Consider the following 23,530-nt stretch of genomic DNA (forward strand, 5'->3'; position numbering starts at 1 on the left):
TCAGCATGCAAGTAATAGTTTCCTTGAGTCTCCCAATCCATCTATCCCAAATCCAAATAAAATAATTAAAAATCAGCCAAAGTTGCTGTGTTGGGGTTCAATTTCAAATTTTATTAGAAGGTGGGATGTTAAAATTGAGTATGGGAAATATATTACTACTTGGAAGTCTCCCATACTTATTTCTACTCTGAAAAAACTTTTTAAAAAGGACAAAAAACAGGCCAAAAATGATCTTTCTTGCCTATTGTCACATTACTAACAGCTTTCTCAATCCTTCAGAAATTTGGGAGTCAGAATCTTGTCCCACAGGGCTTCAACAACTCCCTAACCCCCATTTTAAAAGATTAACACTATTGGACAAAAGAAGCTGTGCCTGCCAAGATTCTTTTGTGGTACAATGATCAGAGAATGACCATTGTCTTACCTGAAGGGTCCTTTTCTGGGGTGCTGCGAAGGAGAGTCCAAGCATGGGTTAAATACAGCCAATCTGCCCAGGACTGAATTGAAACTTTAAGCCATGTCACTGGTGCTAACTAATTCTCAGATTTTCTTCAATGAAGGTGTGGACAATGTGTGCTGAGACGTTCCGGAACCAAGTTAATGAAGGTTGTAAAAAATATCCACAAGTTCCAAAGAAATCTTATGACAAATAGCGGAGCAGACCCCAGGGTGGGGTTGGACTCTCCTTCGCAGCACCCCAGAAAAGCACCCTTCAGGTAAACCAATGGTCATTTTCCTGGGTGCTGCTCTGGAGAGTCCAAGCATGAGACATATCCAAGCTAAATGTCACTAGTGCGGGAAGCAGGAGCATCCAGGGTCTCTCCATTGGTATGAATGCCCTGGAGAACTCGCCTCCCAAATGCCCCCTCCACAGAAGCAAATTTGTCCAGTCTGTAGTTTCGAACAAAGGGAGACAAAGAAGTCCACACGGCCGTCTTGCAAATCTCCTGTATCAGTGCCTGGGTAGCCCAGGCCGCCATAGTGGCGGCACTTCTGGTAGAATGTGCGGTGATATGGCATGGCACCGGGATAGATTGAAGAACGGGGGGCGAGGTAATGCAGGCCCGTAACGGGCGTCCGATGGTCTGAGAAGAAACTTTGCAGCCCTGAGATGCAGGTTGAAATGAGACAAAAAGTGATTCAGAGCGATGGAAGGAAGCCACACTTTTGATGTTCTTACGTAATGCTCTATGAATAGCGAGCATGTACCACTTTTTATCTTTGGGATGTTTAAGGTGTGGACAAAAATCCAGAAGTATGACCTCCTGGGCCCAGTGAAACCAAGAGTTGATTTTGGGTATAAATGCCAGGTCCAAACAGAGGATTACTCTGTCAGGTTGTGTCATAAGTCCTTGTGAACTGACAGTGCTGCCAATTCAGAAATCCAGCATGCAGATGTGATGGCAATCAAAAAGGCTGTCTTAAATGTCAGATGCTTGTGGCTGGCTGATTGGAGAGGTTTGAAGGGCGGGCCAATGAGAGCCCATAACACCACATTGAAATCACATGAGGGATACCTGTGAACGACCAGAGGCCTCAGGTTGGATGTACCCCATAGAAAGCTGAGGATGATGGGATGACGACCAAGGGAAGAGTGCTCGTCTACTGTCAAAATTGTGGACAAGGCCACCACCTTTCATCTGAGAGTGTTAGGGGCCAGGTCCTGGTCAAGTCCATCTTGCAAACAGTCTAAGATCTGGGAAATCCTAGCCGTAGTCGCCACAGCTTCATGCTCTCTGTACCAGCTGTGGAAGGACTTCCACCTGGCATATATTCTGGTTGTAGAAGGCCATTGGACGCCTGAATGGTGTGAATGACCTTGGTAGAAAGACTACCCCTACTTAGGAGGTCCCTCTGAAGTGCCAGACAGCTACTTGTAACCACTGGGGCTCTGGATGTTGAAGCGCCCCCTGACTGAGAGAGACGTCGTGCTTGGGAATCCGCCAAGGAGGGTTGATGGAAAGACTTACCAGGTCGGAGAACCAGGTCCTTCTGGGATAGTAGGGAGCCACGAGTAGAATTTCCGCTTCCTCTAACAGGATTTTCCAAATCACCCTGGGAAGAAAAGGCAATGGGGGAACACGTACATTAGTCCCGATGGCCACCGACAGTGGAGAGCGTTGACCCCCTCGGCTTGTGGTTGTGGAACCTGAGGAGGTGCATGTTCTCCGGGGTGGTGAACAGGTCGACCAGGGGATGGCCGAACCTCTGAGACAACTGGTGGAACAAGTCCGGGTGCAGGTGCCACTCCGAGTGATTGACCGTGGCCCTGCTCAGACAGTCCGCCTGGATGTTGTGGACCCCGGAGATGTGCTCCGCTTGAATCAAGCACGGGTATCTTTCTGCCCACCTTCCCATGCGCTCTGTCTCTTCCATCAGGGACCTGAAGCGAGTGCCCCCTTGGCGGTTTATGTGTGCCTTTGTGGCCACATTGTCCATTAGGATTCTCACGTGATGCCCCTTGATGTGGTCTTGGAAGTGAACGAGTGCAAGCTGCACAGCTCTCAATTCTAATCAGTTGATGCTGTGGGACGCTTCGGCCATTGACCATCTGCCTTGCGCAATCTGATTGTAGAGATGAGCACCCCAGCCAAATAGACTGGTGTCCGTCATGATGGTGAGATGGTCTGGCTCTTTGAAGAGGGTGCCCTTCACCAGTATAGGGGACAGCCACCACTGGAGGGACTGACGTACCTTTGGTGAGACCTAAATCAGCTGTTGAGAATTGCTCATGTTGGCCCTCTGGTAGGGCAGGAGGAGCCATTGTAGGTGTCAAGAATGAAGGCTTGCCCAAGGTACTATTGACAGGCACAAAATCATCTTGCCAAGGAGTTGTGACAGCTCCATGATTGATGCCTGCGATGACTGCAGTACCTGCAACCCCTGGCTTCTGATGCTTGCCAACTGCTCTGGAGACATGGAGACCTGGCAACTGGTGGTATCGATGATGGTGCCTAGGTGCTGCAGCCTGGTGGTCAGATGCAGATGACTCTTTTCCTTGTTGATGGAGAACCCGTGATGTTAGAGGGTTCACAGTGTGTGCTGCAGGTCTTGCGCCACTTGTTGCTGTGACGATGACTGGATGAGGACATTGTCCAGGTAGCAATGTAGGCGCACTGGGCGAGATCTCAGGCTGCCACCGCAGCTAGGATCTTTGTAAAGGTTCAAGGAACCGAGGACAGGCCAAATGGCAGAGCCCTGTGCAGGTAGTGGCGGCCTGCATAAAAGAATCTCAGGAACCTGCAGTGAGCTTTGCGAATGGGGGTGTGGAGGTAGGCCTCCTTGAGCTCTATGGATGTTAAGAGATCTTCCGGCCTGATGCAACCCAGGATTGACTGAAGGGACTGCATTTTGAACCTCCGGTATGCTATATGATGTTTTAGTGTTTTTAAATCAAGAATACCCCTCCACCCCCTGGAGCTCTTTGGGACAAGGAGTATTATTGAATAAAACCCTGTCCTTTCCTGACCTGGTGGAACCGGTTCTATGGCGTTTCTGTCTCTGAGGTGAAGGATCTCCTGTTCCATGAGAGCCCTCTTGACCGGACAGGAGGGGGTTGGACACCGAGCGAAATGTCAGGGAAGGGGAGAAATGAACTCTAACATTAGCCTATGTGTATCATCTGAAGGACCCACTGGTCCGATGTGATCTGCTCCCATTGGGCATGGAACAGCTGGAGACACCTTCCTATGGGAGCTGTCCGCTGATGGTGACTTATAATGTATGAAGGGCTTGGAACTTGATCCTCCATGATAGGGATATTTAAGGAAGGACTACTGATGGTTTCTGTCATGAAAGGGCTGACGATCCTGGGACCTATCCGTGCCTTGAGAGTAGGGACATTGGAAGGAACTGGAGGTAGATGGCTGCTCCGAGTTCCGAAAGGGCTGCCTCCTATATGTTTGGGAACCCTTGCGGTCAGATTTTTGTTGACCGAAGGCATGACCTTCTTTTTGTCCTTATTTTCAACAAGGACAGGATCTAGGGCCCAAAAAGCTTGCTGTCCTTAAAGGGAGCCTAGGCCACTTGGAGCGCATATCAGAGTTCCAATGCCTGAGCCATAAGAGGTGTCTGGTGGTGACATTAGAAGCCAGGGATCTAGAGGCAAACTTAGTAGCATTCAGGGTGGCGTCAACAGTGTACTCTGTCACTGTGATAATTTTGTTAACATCCTGCCTTAATTTGGTATCCCCAGCTGGGAGCTTGGCGAGGAGCTGTCTCAGCCAGAGTAGCACCACCCTGGACAGGAAGGATGCAGAAGCGGAAGTTTTAATGGCCCAAGCCGTCGCTTGATGAGTTTTGTGGCAGGCGTTCTCGGCCCTTTTGTCCTCCGCCTTGAGCCCTTCTAATAGTTCGAGGGGAAGCACGGAGTTGGAAGTGAGCACCGTCACAGGTTCATCCACGGGAGGCAATTTCAATAAATCATCTAGACTTGGATCAACTGTGTACAATTTTTTGTCATTACCACTAGGAGTAGCAAGGGTTCCTGGCTGCACCCATTGCTTTTGTACTACATTAAGAAATAATTTGGGAACCAGCACAATTTCCTGAGTAGGTTCTGGCTCCTGAAAGAGTCCCTCACTGAGCAGCAGCCGGAGCCAGGGTGCTAATATCCAAGCGGGTCGAAGCTTTAGCCTTGTTCAAAATAGTCTTGAAATTAGCATACTTGAACAAGCCAGAAAAGGCCGGTTTGTCGGGAACAGAAGCCTCATCCCCGGAGAATTCTGGTTCTAGCTCCAGACCAAGGTCCTCCTCCTAGCCAGAATCGTCACTGGCCAAGGAGAAGTGTGATGACTGAGGAGGCCAGGCTGAGCAACATCTTGTGAAGGCCCCGGGTTCAGGAGTGGGCGGGATTTGCATGGGTGTTTGGCCTGTTGCAACATGTCAGACTCTATTCCTTGGGAAATGGCCCTGGCAATGACATTCTGCATTTCTACGGAAAGATCGGGTCCCCTATCTTCCATGGGATGAGCCCCAGGCAGGGGCTGAATGGCCGGTTGTTGGGGTGCAAGGTGGCCCATCATGACCGGCTCCTCTTCAGGATCAGAAGGATATGCAAATAGTCTTCTCGATCGGCCATAGAAGGCCCAGGGGAGCCTGCCATTGCAATGGAATCTGCAGAAGCTAATTCCTGGCCTTCATCCTCACTCTCCAACATTGGAGGATCCTGACCAGGCTGAACCCCAGGCGAGTGATCCCCAGGGAAGTAGGCCCAGAAGTCTGGGTCTGTAGTTGAGCCCTAGAAAACAGCTTTTCTAAAGCCTTTTGGTGTCTGATGCCATCTCTGTCTAGGCCCGAACTCTGCTTAGTCCCCTGCCTAGAGTAAGGCTTGCTTGCTCTGATGGCCTCCCTGGCTGCCTTGCCAGCCTGTCTGGTACAGGCACTACTGGTGGAGGGACCAATCTGCTGCTCCTCAGGGGCCTCGTCTGCCATGATTGAATGTGGGGATGTAAGGCCTGGAAGGTAACTTTTCCCCACTCACCACCTCAGGCCTTAGTGCTCTGGTGCAGAGGCATTGAAGGCAGAGGCAAGCAAAGCTAAGCAGTCCTTTTATTGGTGAAGGAGAATGGTGCGAGCTCCAAGCTCCCAGCACCCAAGCAGATCAATCAATGTGGGGCACGACCACATGGGCCACAAACCTCCGCTGCCACCCTCTACCGCAATAGTGGAGCTGTGAGTTGGCAAACCTGCCGGAATTCCGGACAGGAAGGCTTCTAGGAGAAACCTGCAAGAGACAGACAATCAGGTGGCTGTAGCTGTTTTCCGCGGCCAAAGTAGGTCAACAAAATGGCGGCCAGAACTTTGACCCTTTCAAAATGGCCACCGCCACGTGCGACCCTCTCAAAATGGCCACAGCCCCTGCGATTCACTTAAAATGGCCACGCGCATACACCAAAGAGCTCTGAGGCTCTGCGCCAACAGCCGGCTCACTCAAAAGCACAGTCAGCAGCAACGGATGTCACAGCGGGTTTACGATCACAGCGGGATCACTGCAATCGCACTGGCATCAGCACTCCGACCTAAGCGCCTTCCCCAACAGCAGCCTGCAGCCTCATGGTGCCCGAGTGAACCCAGGATACCGGAGAGGCTGAAATTGGTAAGAACTAGGGAATTATAGTAAAGGAAGACTCATCAAGCCTGCTCCAATAAATAACCAGGAAGAACAAGATAAATTTTGTAGTAAACTAGAAAAATAGAGAGTCCAAGCAATCACTTGGGAATGAAGAGAAACTGAAAGCGCGTCCACTGGGCTAGCTAAATTAAAAAATCTGAGGATTAGTCAGCACCAGAGGTATGGTTTAAAGTTGCAATTCAGTCCTGGGCAGATTGGCTGTATTTAACCCATGCTTGGACTCTCCAGAGCAGCACCCAGGAAATATAGTTTTACACATGATTTTAAAAAAAATAATCCTTAACTTCTCAATGTGTCCCACAGAGCTTGGCAAATGATGGATCCTAGCTAGAGTAAGACCGCCAAAGTTGCTACATTGCAATAACATCTGTCAGTTTTCCTGCCCTTAACTTACTATATTTCCACAAAAGGAAAACATAGAATGTGGATTGCTGCTAGGTATGAAAGCTTGTTGAAAGAAGTAAAAATGTACTATGTAAGAGCATAAGAGCATGCTTCTGCCTACTTTGTTATATGAAAATAGAGTTATTATGTGTGTCAGGAGAAACATAAAAGTGAGTTGAATGCTGTCAGGATGGAGTAAATAAAACGAAAGATAGGGCAAAGAATGAACAGGGCAAAACTAATAGATGTATTGACAAATATATACATACTTATAGAAAGAAAGGCTGCAGAAATCTTGCTCAGCAGCCCTATATATTGTATTTATTCTGTAGTGAGTCTCACTGAAGACAATGGCTCTTATACTCAGATGATTAGGCATATTAAACTAGTCCTATTCAGTCAGCTACCTGGATATCGTCATGTCATCCTCCCATGTGTAGACTGGAATGTAGACCTTTTTATTGTTTCAATTATTTATTTTCATCACTTGTACATCTTTGTCATTAACTCACTTTCATCAACATCTTTATTAGAGTGATCACAGCAACAAAAGATTACAGCTGTGTGCAAACCAGTCTGCTACTTTTACATATCCCAGAACAACTTGGCACACATCTGCTCCTATGCAAGAGTTTCATGTACAGGTAGGCTCTGATTAATGACTGTCCTGTTCAGCTACCATTCAAAGCTACATTGACACTGAAAAAGTAACTTTATGATCAGTCCTCATATTTACAGCATCCCCACTGTTATGTGATTGAGATGTGAGTAATTACAACTAATGGGCATTTACAAATGTCACAGCATCCGGTGGCCACACGATTACCATTTGTGTGCTTGACAGCCAGCCTCCAAAAAGCAGATTCAATGGAGATGCCAGCAGTAAAATTGCAAACAATGGTCATGTGATATGTCACCTAATGGCTCAGTGTTGCTTAGTGCCAGATTCACCAGGTTGCATTGTGGTCATTAAACAAGAATTACATGTACTGTATGTACATATTATTCCATGTACGCGGCTATCCAATTCAAAATGATGTTGGAATTCAATTCAAATTTGGAATTAGATGAAAACCTCAAAATAAAAAACCCAACAACCTGGAAACCAAGTATAATTAAGTCTATAAAAGTCCTTAAAATATTTCTCAGGACTAATTTAGTGCCTTGGGCCATTGTCTATGAGAAAAGCTAGGTAAGACAGGCTAGCTAGATGTCTTTCAAAGGAGTTGAGGGTATCCAGATTTGGGGTGTGGATGTGTGCCCACTGCTACAGGGCAGGGGCCACAACACAGAAGGCATGAAATTACCACAAAGTGCCTTATGTCCCAAAGGACTTAAAAGATGACAACCAGCATCCTGAATTGCATATGGAAGCCTGCTGGAAACAATTGCAGCTTGTGGAGTGGCTGTATAACATGGCTTTACCAAAGCACAATTATAACCACCATATTCTGGACTTGTTGCAGCTCCCAAGTGGTCAACTACTCCACGTAGAATGCATTGAAGCAATCCAAATGGGAGGAAACATGAGCAGAGCCTCCTGTTCCAAGAAATAGTTCAACTGGTCACAGTTGTCTCAAATTGCATACCAGTTCTGCCTGGGCAGATGGCCGAATTAAAGATGGAAGATCTATGGTATTGGGAGATCCCCAAAGCCACAGTCACTCAGTGTTACTAGGATTCAGTCTGTTCCCAAATCCTGACGGCCTCTGGAAACTGAGAAAGAACTTTGGCAGCATCACTTGGTCAGCCACAAGTGTTAATGTTATCTCAGGACTTTATAGGTACCCACATCCTATATGTACTTCCTTAAGATGTAATGCTAAGAATGTCCCAAATGTGCCTTGCTGAATGGCAACTAGACTTTCTTTTTTCCTTGAAAACATTTCACTTCTCATCCAAGAAGCTTCTTCAGTTCCAAGAAGAGGCTTCTTGGGTAAGAAGTGAATCATTTTCAAGGGAAAAACCAGGAAAGTCCAGTTGCCTTTTGGAAAAGCAACTTTGGGACAACCATGACTTGCATGATTGAGAATCTCCATAGACAAAATACTAAGGAGAAACAATGGCTCAGTTCACATATTAAAGTTATTAAACCAAGGACACAAAGTCACTTCTGCATGCTATGTCAGCACTGTCAAGAGAGCAAGTATAATTAACATAATCAGACAGCCATCAGCACTGATTTTGCTACCAAATCAGCACCTGGAGCAGGGTTTCAACTACGGAGAAGATATGTATGAGCTTAGTGCTATTTCTTTAGTAGTGTTATGAAATGGGTGATAAACTGCCAGTTGAAACACCAGTTTAGAGTGGCAGAACAACAATATGAAGATGACGAATTTGGTGTTTAAATTTTAGGGGCACGGTAGGAGCTTAGATCATTATTGTCCTCTCTGCTTCTGGATTTTGGCTCATCTACAAAATCCATCGTTTACAGCCAAGTCCTGCTGCATCCATCAGCGCCATATACAGTTTCAATTTGATCCTTCCTACAGAATTGCTTCCTGTATATAAAACGAAAAATAGAAATAAATTCCATTTGATTCACAGCCCTCCAGGCTTTCTGTAATGACTCTCTTATCAGTTCCAGATTGAAAAAAATAGAGCTGCAGCTGTCACAAGCAGTATTTTTATTTTAAAAAGTGAATCTTAATTTATTTTAGGACAGCATGGGATCCTCTAAGTAGAAGTCACAACCAAGTTTATCTCAAGCCATCTGATTTTAGCTCTGAGTGGCAGTTTTTCTTCCTTGTGAAAATTAATCTTTCTTTTAAAAAGCTTACAAACAAAAATCCTGTCTTGTGCAAGGAAATTAGAAATCCTGAAAAGTGCTTTGAAGATTTTATTACAATACTATTTTTTTTAAAGAAATGGTACATATTACTGTAGATTTAGAAGATTTAATGGTTTTTTAAAAAAAGAATAATGAAATGAGTAATGGATAAAGACAAATTTCAATTAGCAAGTCTGAAACCTATTTTAAGCTATTTTAGGTTCAGTGAGTTAATCATAAAAAAGTAAAAAGAAAAATATTCATGAAGAAGATTCATGAAAGGGAAGCCACTTTGGTGTGATAGTTAAGCTGCTGGTTTAGAAACCAAAAGGCTATGCGTTTAATCCTTCCTTTGGCATGAAGACTCAGCTGGGTGACTTTGAGGCAATTGTTCTCTCTCAATCCAACCCTCTGTCAGGTTTCTGAAAGATGCCCTAATTAATTCATGAGCCTCGAGCCAATTTTCAAAAGAAATCCAATCATTTATTAGGAACACCATTTCAACCCTATTGCAGTGAGATCTGACCTCATTTAAATTATGGCTGAACTTTGTCCGTTTCTTCCCTTCCCTCAGTCTGTGTCATAAATCACATTCTCCAACTAGGTGCATGCCTCACAAGCCTGCTGTAGTAATCTGAAATCCGACTCTTGTCGAAGTTATGAGTGGAATATGCTCCCCCTCCCTTTATTGATACCCACTTCACAGGATTGTTGTAAGGAAAATAGGAAAAAAGAGTTCATTGCTTTGAGTTGTATATGAAAAAAGGAAAGATAAATAAAATCATTCCTAATTCAAGCAATCTGAATGGGATAGAAAGAGACAATTTTCTTTTATTATTTTCAGTTAGTAATATTTTGATGATATATAAATCTATTTACATTAAAACAATGATAAATGTAAAAAGCAGGGGATGTCCTGGAAGCAGAAGATGCTCCTGAAGACTTTTCCTTTTCAGAAATAATGTGAATGTGCAATTTTTAATATGTTGTCTAAATGATGTCTCTCAGTTAAATATTCTAAATACTTGGCTGCTGATGTAGACGTTATCATTGGCTTTTATATTTTTGTTTAATGCTTACACGGATGTTTATAACTATAAATGATTTCAATTATTACTCAGTAAAGCCAGCACATAATTTTTTAAAAATTAAAATTCTTCCCTCTGATTTAAAAAGTGAGAAAAACAAGTGACAATTAAATCAAATATCAGCATAGCATTTTAAATATCAAATGTCAGCATGCCATTTTAATTTTCATTATCACATTAAACTGAATTGCTATAGGTTGAAAAATTAAAACTAAATGCCTAAACATACCTCCTGAATCATCAAAGAACTAAGTCGTAACACATTAGGACTTAGTTCTTTGATGACTTAAGATAATCTTGCTCATGTTTAAACTGCATAGCAGTTTCTGAATAATTAAGGAATGGATATCTAGAGTGGGATTAGGGTGGTGTTAATAAGAATAAGCATTTGGAAGAACATGAATTTAAGGAAAAAAACCTTATGTTACAAAACATCACTACAGGTAGTCCTTGACTTACAATCATAATTGAATCTGGAATCACTGTCATAAGTCATGCCAGACATTAAGCAGGTCATCAAGAGGCTGACCTGACTTTATGACTTTTTTGTGGCAACCGTTAAACAAGTCACCAGTTATTAAGCAAACACTCTGGTTGTTAAGTGGACACATTGTCTACAAATTGTAAATACAATGAGGCCTTGGGTGCTGACTGTAATCTGTTCCAGGACTTCGGTCAGCAACCATTTTGGTCATGACCAGAAGCAAGACTGACTGTGCATGCGCGCACATACAAAAACTGGTGCGACGTGGCTGTGTTTATTCGGCACCTGAGGATGTATTCGTGATCTGAGTGAAACATTTAGATTGACACCCAAATTGTTTATGGACTGAGCCATTTGGGACCCAAGGTCCGACTGTAAATGGTTTCTGACAAAAAATAATAAATCATGATGATCATGATCATGTGATCCTGTAAAATGTCTGTTAATGGGTTGCTGGATGCTGAATGTCCAAAATGTGATCATATGACATCAGAACTTCGATTCCAAGTTGCTTTAGGGTCTGTCGTAACTTCAAATGGTTGCTAAGACACAATTGTAAGTTGAGGACTAGCTTTTTTTTTTTTTAATAAAGCAAGCCATCCTATTATGGGTGTCCATGGAGGGAAGGTGGTGAAATAGTTGAAATGGCAGCTACAACCTCACAATGAAAGAGATGGGGCTCTGATTGTATGGTTACTGACGCCATCTTAACCATTTCAGTATGGTTACTGATGCAGTACTAATAGATCTAGCAACGTTTTTTAAAAATTTTACTCTTTTTTTCCATGTGGAGATTTTGCAGCAGCAGAGGGTTCTTGTTTATTTTATTTTCATAATCCCCCAAAATAGTATCCATGATGATGTGGTCAAAAAGACAAAGTCAAAAAACATATACTAAGCTAAAAGAGTAAGTTAGGCCTACATGGCCTTATGTTTATACGGACATATTCCCTTAGCCTGTTTCAATTAGTCATTCTTTACAGGATGAATCAACATAGCTTAAATCAATAGCTAGTAATCTGATTTACATATGACTAATTCTAAATCAGAACTAATGTACGCAATTATACTATTCAAAATATACAATACATGTGAAGGATTTCAGGAATTTTTACTCAGTTAAGATGAAATTTGCTCTAGTCTTTCAGCTGTTCATATTCTCCCGTCTCACACATAATCTTTTGGACTATGACAATAAAATAAATAAAAACCCACTGCTACTGCAAAATCTCCAAACAGAAAAAAAGAGTAAAATTTAAAAACTTGCTAGATCTAGTACTGTATGTTGTGTGGGTGGGTGAGTAGGTGTCTGAAAAGAGAGTGAACTATATTTTTAATGAATGATAAAAAATGGATAGTAACAAGCCACAAATCGTTATAGGATAGATATTCCATACTATGCAGTGAACATGTATGACTACATTAACACTTGGTAAGTCTTGAAATTGGCACTACAGAAAGTAGCATCTTTATTTAAAATAGCAAATGTATATACTATACAATATTCTTGTTCTCTGCAATGCATTTTTTTCTTTTACTTTTCTTGCTTCTGGAATATATCAGTGGCTGCCTGATTCAATATTCTTTCTCTTAAATTATACTGAGGAATCCATTTAATTCAAATCTTCATCCCAGAAAGCTTGGCTTGACCGAATAGGGGACGTGGCTGCAGTGGCCAAATTAATCAAGACAGATCTCTAACTGAAGATTCTGCAGAAAGCCCTTAACAGCCTCTGAGGTGGGCCCATAGCCCCTTCAAAGTTGATCCATTTTTTAATATACTAGAAAATAAAAGTCTGATACAAAAGGGGATAATATTACTCCATATAACAAATTAATCAAACATCAATGAATTGAAATGAAATCTAAACATAATCAAATTTAGTTTTCTCCTTGGCCTCATTTATTTTTTTTCCCCTGGCCCATTTCGGTTAACATGCCTGACAGGCTACTGAAAAGCCAAGTAAAGTTCTTAGCCATATAAGGACAAAAAAGAAAAGACAGGTTGAATAACTAAAATCTTTTAACTGAACATTGTAAATAATAATTTAATATGTCCAAATGAGAAATGTTACTTTTCATTGTTTTGAATGAAGTTGCGAAGCTGACAGTATGATAACACAAGAAGCTGTAAAGCATGACACATTGTATACTTGTCTGTGTTATATCAAGAACAGTACCTAAATTATAGATCTTACATGCATATACACAATGCAGTTGTGGAGCCTGGCAGGGAAATGGCAGAATTCTAAGAAATAGTTCACCCCAGCATATCTCCTGGAAGTTTTTCCAGGATTTCAAACATGAGTTGAACTTTTCGCAAATAATTTTATTAAGTTTCGAAATATATATAATATAAATATTATAACACAAATGGGAAAATACCATAATCCAGTTGAGTGTGGTTGATCACTCTTTCTGCCATATAAATAGAAAGGTAAATTAGAAGTTTTCTTCTTCAACAGCTTACTCTTAAAAACAGTTAAGAATCATTACAGCTGCAATTTTGATGCAGTAATAGCAGCCTATAACACAAACTAGCACACAGTATATGCCTTTAGAGCATTATTTAAAAGCAGTACACAAATAACTGTATATCATTATTTCTACCTCCATCATTCAGAACTGATATGGATACAGTGCTTTGGATCCAAGGTAGATTTTCTATAAGCAGAAGGGCTCCATCAAACCACAGAGGGACTGAAAATACAAGGAAGGTTTCTATTTAAAGGCAAAGGACAGGATTATTGTTAAATATTCTTTCTTCCATCTTTGACGTCCCTCTGATGCTATTTTAAAAGATGCTCTTACTTATGGAAGCAGACAGTGGATAGGAAGTAGAATTGATGAAATCTGTTTTCCACCTTTCATTAATGGCCTTCCAAGAGATTAGATTTTCTTCTTCCATTTGGAGCAGTATTAGCATTTAAGATTCGAACATATTACTCTTTCTCATGTCAAATTCTTGATGAGCAATTTCAGAAGCATACAAAGCTGATTTATTGGAATCTTGAAACTTCTCACATTCTGGTGAAAATTTTAAAAATGAAAGAAGAAAACAGGCTACCACAATTACTGAACCCTGGTGAATAATTTTAAGTTTTATTATGTGTGTTCCTTACCAATAAAAGGAAGCTTATGTCCATATTTGGAATTGCCAAAACAACAGATATTAGAAGACTGCTCCATTCAAAAACTGTGGTGTGTGGAAGATTTTAAGTAATGTGAATATTAATATTAACATTTAAGCATAGGTTCCTGCAGATAGCTGGAATTTTAAGTATAACACCATTAATTAGCAAGCGCATGGCATAGTTTAAACTCTGTGTTAATGCTTGGGCTTCAAGAAAAATTTGGTCAAACAGTTAGAACTAGCTGAAGGTTATTGTTTTGTGATTGACAGATAAACTATGGTATATATTTTTGTCTTTGGCCTTTGTAACCAATCATGATTTTAGACAGTTGTACTCCTTGCTGCTTGAAAGGTACACTCTGTTTCCTTACCCACAGAATGTTACTGAATCTATCAGAAAATAAATTACAGATTTTTCTCCAATTTAAACAATGACTTTAAGTTTACCCTGAAGTTGTTTGATATGCTGTGAGGAAAAAATTAACAGAAAACATATCATAATGGATGGGGATGATCCATATGCAGGATGAGGCAACCTTTTTATATAATTGGATTCTGGTGAAATGAATGTAAGAGACTAAAAGAAACCATATTCATAAGTGATCATACATTCTATGGATTTTAACTAAGAATTTTAGACTTAAAGCTCACCCAGCATGCAGCTCTAATGTGTCTCTGTCCTTTTTAATCCCCCTTCCTTTTTTAAAAAGTTCTATTCACTGACATATCTGAGAAATCATTTGCTGTTCAGATGCTTATCATGTATAATTGGTTTCTTGTTACAAGCAAAATCATAAAACTATCAATAAGATTACTGCTATATTGTATACTATATTGTATACAACTATGTTAAAATGTAGAGTCAGCTAAAATTAGATTTCCAGATGGGAAAAACTACTGATGGGAAAAATTATGTTGTTAAAATGTCTATCTTACCCAGAATGCTATTTCTCTTTTAGACTATAGAGAAGAGAAACTAAGATGAACAAAGCCCTGAAGATGAAACCATATGAAGAATGGCTGCAGATTTTGGGTCTGGCTAGTCTAGAAAAAATAAGAATTAGGGGTAACATGATAGCAGTATTTCAGTATTTGAGGGGCTGCCACAAAGAAGAGAGGGTCAAATTATTCTCCAAAGCACCAGAGGGCAGGATAAGAAATAATAGTTGGAAACCGAGCAACATGGAATTAAGGAGGAACTGCCTAACAGCAAGGACAATTAACCAGTGGTACAGCTTGCATTCAAAAATTGTGGGTGCTCCATTACTGGAGATTTTTAAGAAGAGACTGGACGGTCACTTGTCTGGGATTGTATAGGTTCTCCTGCTTGAGCATTGGGCTGGACTAGAAGACCTCCAAGGTGCTGTGCTATACTATGCTATGCTAATTTTCATTAAAGATCTCTCCTTTAAACAATGGCAGAAGGATATTTTTAAAATTTATCTGACAAAATAAAAAAATCAAGAATTACTGTAAATATAAACTTTTACAAAATGAGAAAGAAGGGGGAGATCTTGGTTTGCCTGACCTTAGATCGTATTATGTTGCATTTTGTTTGGTACGGTTGAAAGACTGGATGACTCTGAGAATCAAAGGCTGTTAAATCTTGAAGGCTTTGATCTGAGATTATTTATGATATAATAAGATAAAGTTTAACATAGATTTTAAGAATCATTTTATTAGGCAGTTGATTGATTGTATCTGGTTGAAGTATAAAAGAAGACTTTCCACTAAGACATCATTGTGGATATCATCACACTGGAAAGTGATATTAATTGAATCCAAATGGATTACGTATCATCTATTGTTATTGCAAGAAGAAAGGTTTAAACTTGATAAAAATGTTTTGTTTTTGCAGCTGACAAATCTGAATTTGAATGGAATTTATGTTCAGGAATAATCATGATTTCTAAAGTTTATAAAATACTATTTAGGAAGAACTTGGAAGATGAATATGTTAAGGATTGTATGATAAAATGGATGAAAAGCCTAAGGAAAAAATGTTAGATCAATAGGAAAATACGTGGATTAAGATTTACTTTGAATTACAGTTTGAAAGAAAAGTTTTTATAAGAATGTGTGTGTGTGTGCGCGTGTGGAAATATTAATGAAAGTTTTCTTTTAGGTATTATTGATAAACTGACAAAAAATAATTTGGAACTTCATTTTTCTATATGATGATAGTTGTAAGAACTGTATATGCCAAATATCGGAAAGAAAAAGGAATGCCAACAGTGCAAAAATCTCTTAAAATGCATTATTTTGGATATCATTTTCTTTCCTATTTTCCCATTAACTGCTACAAGCACAATGATACCTTTAATGAATGCAATCTGCATTCTTTTATAGCCAGCAGCAAATCTTTCATAAAGTTATGGAAAATATTACATTAGTCTCATTTCCTCTGTATCTTTTTCTTTTCAAAAAGACTGAAGGACATTTTTTAATTTGCATCTGATAAAAGGTCATGCATCTTTAATAAAAAATGAAGCACAGATTCGCTAAGTCAGCTGACAAGTCGCAAGATCAAAGACTGGTGCTTACAAAGATGCTCTGCCTTTCTAACACTCCTCAGTGATCATACAGAGATTTCATTTTATATGCACTCCACTTAATCAGCAGACAGCTATCTTAATTTGTTTATAACGTAAATACTTTTACATCCTGGTATTGTTGTTTTTTCTTTGTATTTTATAGAATACAAAGGATTGTTTCTCTTTTTATGTCTTTCCACACAATTCAAGATTTAGAATACAGGAAGTGAGTGGTTTAAAATTTTACATAATTTCCTATTGCAACTGCCCTTATACATATTTCACTGACACATTATGCATTCAGGAAGAAAATCAAAGACTTAGTTTATTGCTGTGGTGTATACACACACACATACATATACATACATACGTACATATATATACATATAAGGAGAGGTCTTATGCACTCACGGCTTAATATGGCTCAATTTCATAGAATTATACAAAATGTCCTTGGATTCAGCACATATGTTTCATGTGTTAAGACTAGGTGTTGAGATTATGATCTGCCCGTGTTAGGCTTTAAGCAAGCAGAATCAATTTACATAGTCCAGCTATTTTGTTGAAGTTATACATATATTTGTTTTCGTAAATTTTCACGGGTGTAGGTATGCTGGTCTTCTTGTATTCGGGTCTTTTCCCATGAAAGATTGAGATTGTCTTGGCAACGTTTCAGCGAGGTCTCACTCGCCATCTCCAGCCTGAAGATGGCGAGTGAGACCTTGCCGAAATGTTGCCAAGACAATCTTTTCGTAGATTTTTACGGGTGTAGGTATGCTGGTCTTATTGTATTTGGGTCTTTTCCCATGTAAGATTGAGATTGTCTTGGCAAATGAGCCCCACCCACTACCCAGGCCATCACAACACGAAACAAACAACGGACACACAGCCAGCACTAATCAGCACCAATCTACCAATCATGATACAACCACACAACCAATCATTCCATTTACTGAAACAAAGCCAGCACTCCACACCCACCGACCAAGATTTATAGAAAGACAGCAGCTCCGACCACACTTTAAGCCCAAAACCCATGGCTATAGAACTTTGGCCTTTTTTATTCTAACAACATTATCTATTATCAGCCATACTGTAAGATAGTTTGGGCTGGCCCAGAGTTACCCAGTAAGCTTCATGATCAAATGGAGGCTTGATCCTGGCTGCCATTGCCTGAGCAAATATTTAAACTACACATTATAACTTTTTTCTTTATGAGAACCCAGGTAAAAGTATCAGCTGAAAAAAAATGTGTGTATTTGTGTGTTAGGATTCCATACATATATGGGAAAAAAGTGAGAGAAGAAAAGTTTCCTAGCAGTCAGGAAATACTTATCGGCAGTGCTTCCTTTTTAACTGCTTTCATATTTGTAAACTGTCAAACTTGCCTAATTGGATCTTTCCCCACATGGTAACATTCACTTCAAAGTGCAAACTATAAATGTTTCATAATGTCACAAAGGCTAATGACAACTCTCTCTGAACTTGCAACCTAACTGTATTTATTAGTCATAGTTATAGACCCATCAACTTAACTGTATTTATTAGTCATAGTTATAGACCCATCCTAAGTTAGTTCTAAATATAAGGTCTTCTTGACTCCGAGATGAGTTCAGGATATGTCTGTGCTTACAAAACGAAACTACAATTTTCAATACTGCTTTTTATTATTTTCACTTAATAATGACTTGAATTTCTGAAAGGTTGATGAAGTAGCTTCAATGCAAAACACTTGCATTTATATTTGCACATTCAGAATTCACTCTTTTTGATAGACTCACTCTTTCACACACATACTATTTCATGACACACACAAAATCTTCAGGACAGTCCAATAGCATTTTTGAGCTATATTTTAAAGTAATGTCACTATACAAGCCTCTTCAGCTTTTGATGCAGCATTAATTATGAAATGCTCTGAATAGAATATTTTATCAGATAGGCAAGCAAACAAACACTTATAAGCCCCAAAAGTTTAAATACTACTTACACAATCTCATCATTCTGAAATTCAAGCTCTCCACAGGTGTCCTCGAAGTCCTCTCCACCTCCTTTGGCTGTGCCTTCAATTGTTTTGTATGGCACAATAACATTTCCTCGAGCTCCAGATGTCCGTAGCACTTTCACTTCCATGGTCCCCACGCTCTCACTTACATGAGTGACTGGTTCCTCAAAAGTAAATATGCCAGCATGATCATCATCAAAGATTGTAACAGTCGCTGTAGCAGGTGACCCCAGACAAGCCACAGTTGCAACGTGGTTGCCGTCTAGAACACCTTCCTCAGATCGTTCTGACACTTTCACATTATTGAGGTGAACAAGGAAATTCTCATCTTCCTCAAATATGTCATCATCAATTATACCAACTCTTATTTCTTTTTGCGTCTCACCTGGCTTAAATACCACTGTTCCTTCTGTAAACTCGTAATCAGACCCTGCATTGGCTGTACCATCTTCTGTTCTGAAATCAACCAAGACTGTTTTGGTCAAATCACCACCTCGACGGGCAATTGTTAGAGCTACTGTGCCACAGTTCTCAAGGCACTGGTAGGTGCTCTGCTCAAAATAGACCTTACTGACAGGGTCATTGTCTGCCACTTCACAGTTGACCTCATGCATGCTGACTGCTTTTCGTGCTTGGTCAGCTGCATGTCGCTTCAATATGTTACCAGCTCCAGTCATTAACCGAGTAGCCTGAATGCGATAAAAGGCGCGACTCTTTTGTTGCTGACTCAGAACTTGATAATTAGCTAGTTCTATTAGCTGTTCAATCTCTTTGTCTGGATGCTTCTGTTTCAGTTCTTTAAGGATTCTAGCCATTTCTCTCCTTGCTTCTTCATCGTCTTGATCCTTCTCATCCACCTCTAGGACCAGAGTGCCATCCAAGAAACTTTCAACATGGGAATTAACTATCTTTCCATCCATTTCAATATCAGCCTTAGATTGTGGCCCTTCACCCTCATGTTCAATTATCATGCCTCTCTGCTTTCCAGCTCTGTATTTCTTGTATACATACTTGTAGAATAAAAGCCTTCGATCAGCAACCCATGCAAACACGACACAGATAGGAAAAAAGAAGAAAGTGAGTAAACTTTCCCAGACTTCTACTTCCCCAGGTGATATAACTGACAAAATTAAATACAGCCAAGTATAGGCAAAAATGCTCCAAGCTGCAGTGACAAAAAACACACGAAGATGCTTAATCTTCCTGATTTCTCCATCAGGAACAACATAAACACAAATGGCTATAATGACAAACATATTAAAGGCAGCACTTCCTACAATAGTGCTTGGCCCAAGGTCTCCTGCCTTGAAGCCATGGCCACACACTTCAATGACAGATAGGAGGATCTCAGGTGCAGAAGAGCCCAAAGCCATCAATGTTAAGTTTGATACAGTTTCATTCCAAATTCTTACTGTTGTCTTGCTGGTCTCACCATTGGGTTTCTTGATTGTTATCTCTCTCTCTTGGGAAGTAATAACTTCTATGGATGACATGAAACGATCTGCTATAATAGATACTCCTAGAAACATGTAGACCATGGCCACAAAGTATACAGTAGCTCTTGCTATTTTATCACCAAATGAAGGATCTTGAGGTTCCCAAATTGGCAAAATTACACCTTTCTTACAGATATAGGAACCAGAACATTCTGCTGAATGGTTGGTTTCTTCAGGTTGATGTTCTGTATGTACTTTGTCCACATGGCATAGCAAAAATGCAACAATTAAAAGGAGAAGACCACCAGGCAAGGCAGTTGAATTCCTTAATCCATTCATGATTGTTCTGTCAGACCAATTTCCAAAGCTTTTCTAATCTGCAGAATACAAAAATGTGAAATATATTATCAACAATCAACTGAAGAAAGCTATAGCTTTTTTCTGTCTATAAGGTCACAATTTTACATAATCTTTTACCTTCTAGGGAAAAAAACCTGAATTTACAAAACTGAAGTCCATAAAGTCATTTTCAATTGCTGAATTATATTTTTAAATCTATAGGTCTACTCTCAGATAATACTTTTCTATTCAACTTGGAGTCAGATTAAAGTCATTGAAACAATGGCATAGGTTAATGGTATAAGCTATTGAAGATACAGCTATATCATTGCTGAAATTGTATTTTCTGTTTTGTAAATAAATAAAATACAATGCTATATTCAGTAACATGTATCATACAGAACAGTTACATATAGTGTTTCCAAGATGTATGGACCAACTCCCAGCGAGGCTGGCTGGGAAATTTTGGGAGTTGAAGTCTATACATTTTAAAGTTACTAAGGTTGAGAAACACTAGTCAAGCTAGATATGACAAAGCTTGAATTGTTTTCCATACTGTCTAAGATATGTATGGAAATCCCCAGAGCCAAGTCCAAACTTTCTTTCTATGATCATTCTCAGAATTATTTATTTCTATTCTTTGCATTATATCTTTTATCTACTAACTGATCCATAATAGTCAGCATGTACAGTTATTGAAAAGTCTAAGTAAGCAGTATTTTATTTTTAATAATATTTCCCAGATCTCATCAATCTGACACTTGAAATCATTCTTACATAAAACAAATGCATAAACTTCCATGGTTAAAACATTAACATTGAAAACAGTATCAAACCACTAGGCATACTTGGGTTTCAAATCAGTAGCCCAGTCCCACAGCCCTTTTATCGAAACAATATGGCTTCATACATTTAAGACATGAAAGGGAATAAACTGATTTATTTATGTAGGATATTTATACCCTGTCTTGAGCTTTCTCAGGATTAGTAGCAAAGAAATACAAAACCTAAAAATAGAAAGTACAAAATCCTAGATAAAAATAAAAGTCCATGGAATTGTCAGGATACATCTCAAGGCAAAAATTAAAACAATTTTAAGAGTTCTGATATCAGAGACCTCACAGAAGCTTCTTGGGAATAGCAGGGGATCACATCAATTCCCAGCATTGTTGAGCCAAGGACTCAATAGGTCTGACTTTTTTAAAAAATAAAATAAAATAAAGGAAGACTCTGGAGACATTGTCACATCTTGTTATTACAAATACCTCTAGTCCCTACTCTAGGTAGTGCTCTATACCAGATAGCAATAGCACTTAGACATATACCGCTTCATAGTGCTTTTACAGCCCTCTCTAAGTTGTTTACAGAATCAGCATATTGCCCCCAACAACCTGGGTCCTCATTTTACCCACCTCAGAAGGATGGAAGGCTGAGTCAACCTTGAGCCGGTGAGATATGAACTGCCGAACTGCACCTAACAGTCAGCTGAAGTAACCTGCAGTACTGCACTCTAACCACTGCGCTACCTCGGCTCTGAAATCCAACCATGAAAGAAGCAATTCTCAAGGCAGGTATTCGATCATCTTTCTATTGCAATATAATTCTACTTCCACTTGATAACTTGTTATATATTGCTCACAACAAAGAGAGACTGATTCTCATTAACAAAACTGGAAGCAGAAGTAAAGACATCTCCCTGGCTGCAGCAGCCATAGATTCTTTCCACTTTTGTTGGAATGTCCAAAGCATTTTCACACTATTGATGCTTGTTCTTATCTAATTTGTAATACTATTTTGTATTTTCAAATGATTTATACAATATTTTATATATTTTATAAAATGTTTACAAACATTTATAAAGGTTTGCTTTTTATAGTAGGCTTTAATTGACTTTACACTACAGAGGCCTTTTGATGTGCAGCATAAAATTAGAATAAATAAATAAGTATGACATTACATGTTTTTTAGGTTGTATACTGTAATCAATCCACTGAGGTAGTTATAAACAACGATTGTGTCAGTAAGATCTATTTTGAACATCAATAATGATAATGACTATAGCATGAAATCACAGTGATAAAATAGCAATTAGAACACTAACATTCTAAACCATTAAAATGGCTTTTAAAATACCTGAAAAATAAAAATAAAAAGGCTTTTGTCTAATATTTCAAAACAGTAATACAACACTAGTGTTCGCAAATAAGGCACCACAATCAAAAGACTTTCTCACTGCTCGAAGTGAATCCTAATTCATAAGCATTTGAGAAAATATTGCTTCACATAACTTTATTTATTTATTTATTTATTTATTTATTTATTTATTATTTTATTGATTAGTCCTCTGTGCCTCCCATCTTGCCTAGAGGCAACTAAGATTAATTTTGTGTAAGATGTTTAAACTGTTGGTTCCTGCAGAAAAATGGTAGACAAATCTAACTATTATTGCTGCTGCTGCTGCTAATTATAATTATAGTGGAATTTTTGAATTACTGTAGACTGGGAAGTTTAGATGGCAAATGCAATGGAGCTTAATATTGAATACTTACAGTCAGCAGTTTAACTGCCATGCTTTGAAGTAGCTGATTCTGGATCATATTTTTAAAACAGTCCCACATATACTGTAATACATTACAATAGTCGATGTGGAAACTTAACAGAATATGAACAATTGTTGTAAAACTATATTTAGTTAGAGGCACATTTGGTATATCAGCTTAAGCTGATAAAGGGCGCTCCAAGCTCCTGAGGCAATATCCGTTCCTTAAGTGAAGCACAACTACTTTTGGAACAGGATAAATATCACTTACTTGGGCAGGCAAACCACTCATAAGAACGATTATTTCCATCTTCTTTGAATTGAATCTCATTTAATAAGCTCTCATTACCCTGCCCAGGCACTCATTCAGAACTTCTACCGTCTCATCTATGTTAGATGAAATGGAAAACTAAAGCTGGGTGTCACCTGCATATTTGGTGACACTCCACCCTGTCCTTGATAACCTTCTACATAAGTTTCATGTAGATGTTAAAAATAATGCAGTTATTATAATAACTGGCAATGTTCCCTCTAATTTTTTTTCAGTGTGAGCGGAAAAGTATAGTGTGTGAGCTGCACAGTTTCATGCCTGAGCACCTAAGAGAGCCACAGTTTGAACTGCTGTCGCGTCTGCTGGACATTTGCGCAACCTTCCAAGCGTCAAGCGCCAATTGCGAGCGAG

General features: G+C 39.6%; 1 protein-coding gene across 6 annotated transcripts in view; it reads right to left on the bottom strand.

The window, feature by feature from the left end:
* The window catches only part of SLC8A1 (solute carrier family 8 member A1), a 276,480-nt gene that overhangs the window by 196,279 nt on the left and 56,671 nt on the right, over nt 1–23,530 (bottom strand). For all 6 annotated transcript variants that reach the window (XM_087717615.1, XM_087717614.1, XM_087717613.1 and 3 more), the window contains exon 2: nt 18,520–20,347. In XM_087717615.1, coding sequence (XP_087573741.1) covers nt 18,520–20,309 — 1,790 coding nt within the window. In that variant the 5' untranslated portion in view covers nt 20,310–20,347. The remainder of the gene's footprint in view (nt 1–18,519; nt 20,348–23,530) is intronic.

The sequence above is a fragment of the Thamnophis sirtalis genome, unplaced genomic scaffold (assembly GCF_051295495.1).
Source record: "Thamnophis sirtalis isolate CommonGarterSnake01/CBP01778 unplaced genomic scaffold, rThaSir2_p1.2 scaffold_6, whole genome shotgun sequence".
Classification (NCBI taxonomy): Eukaryota; Metazoa; Chordata; class Lepidosauria; order Squamata; family Natricidae; genus Thamnophis; species Thamnophis sirtalis.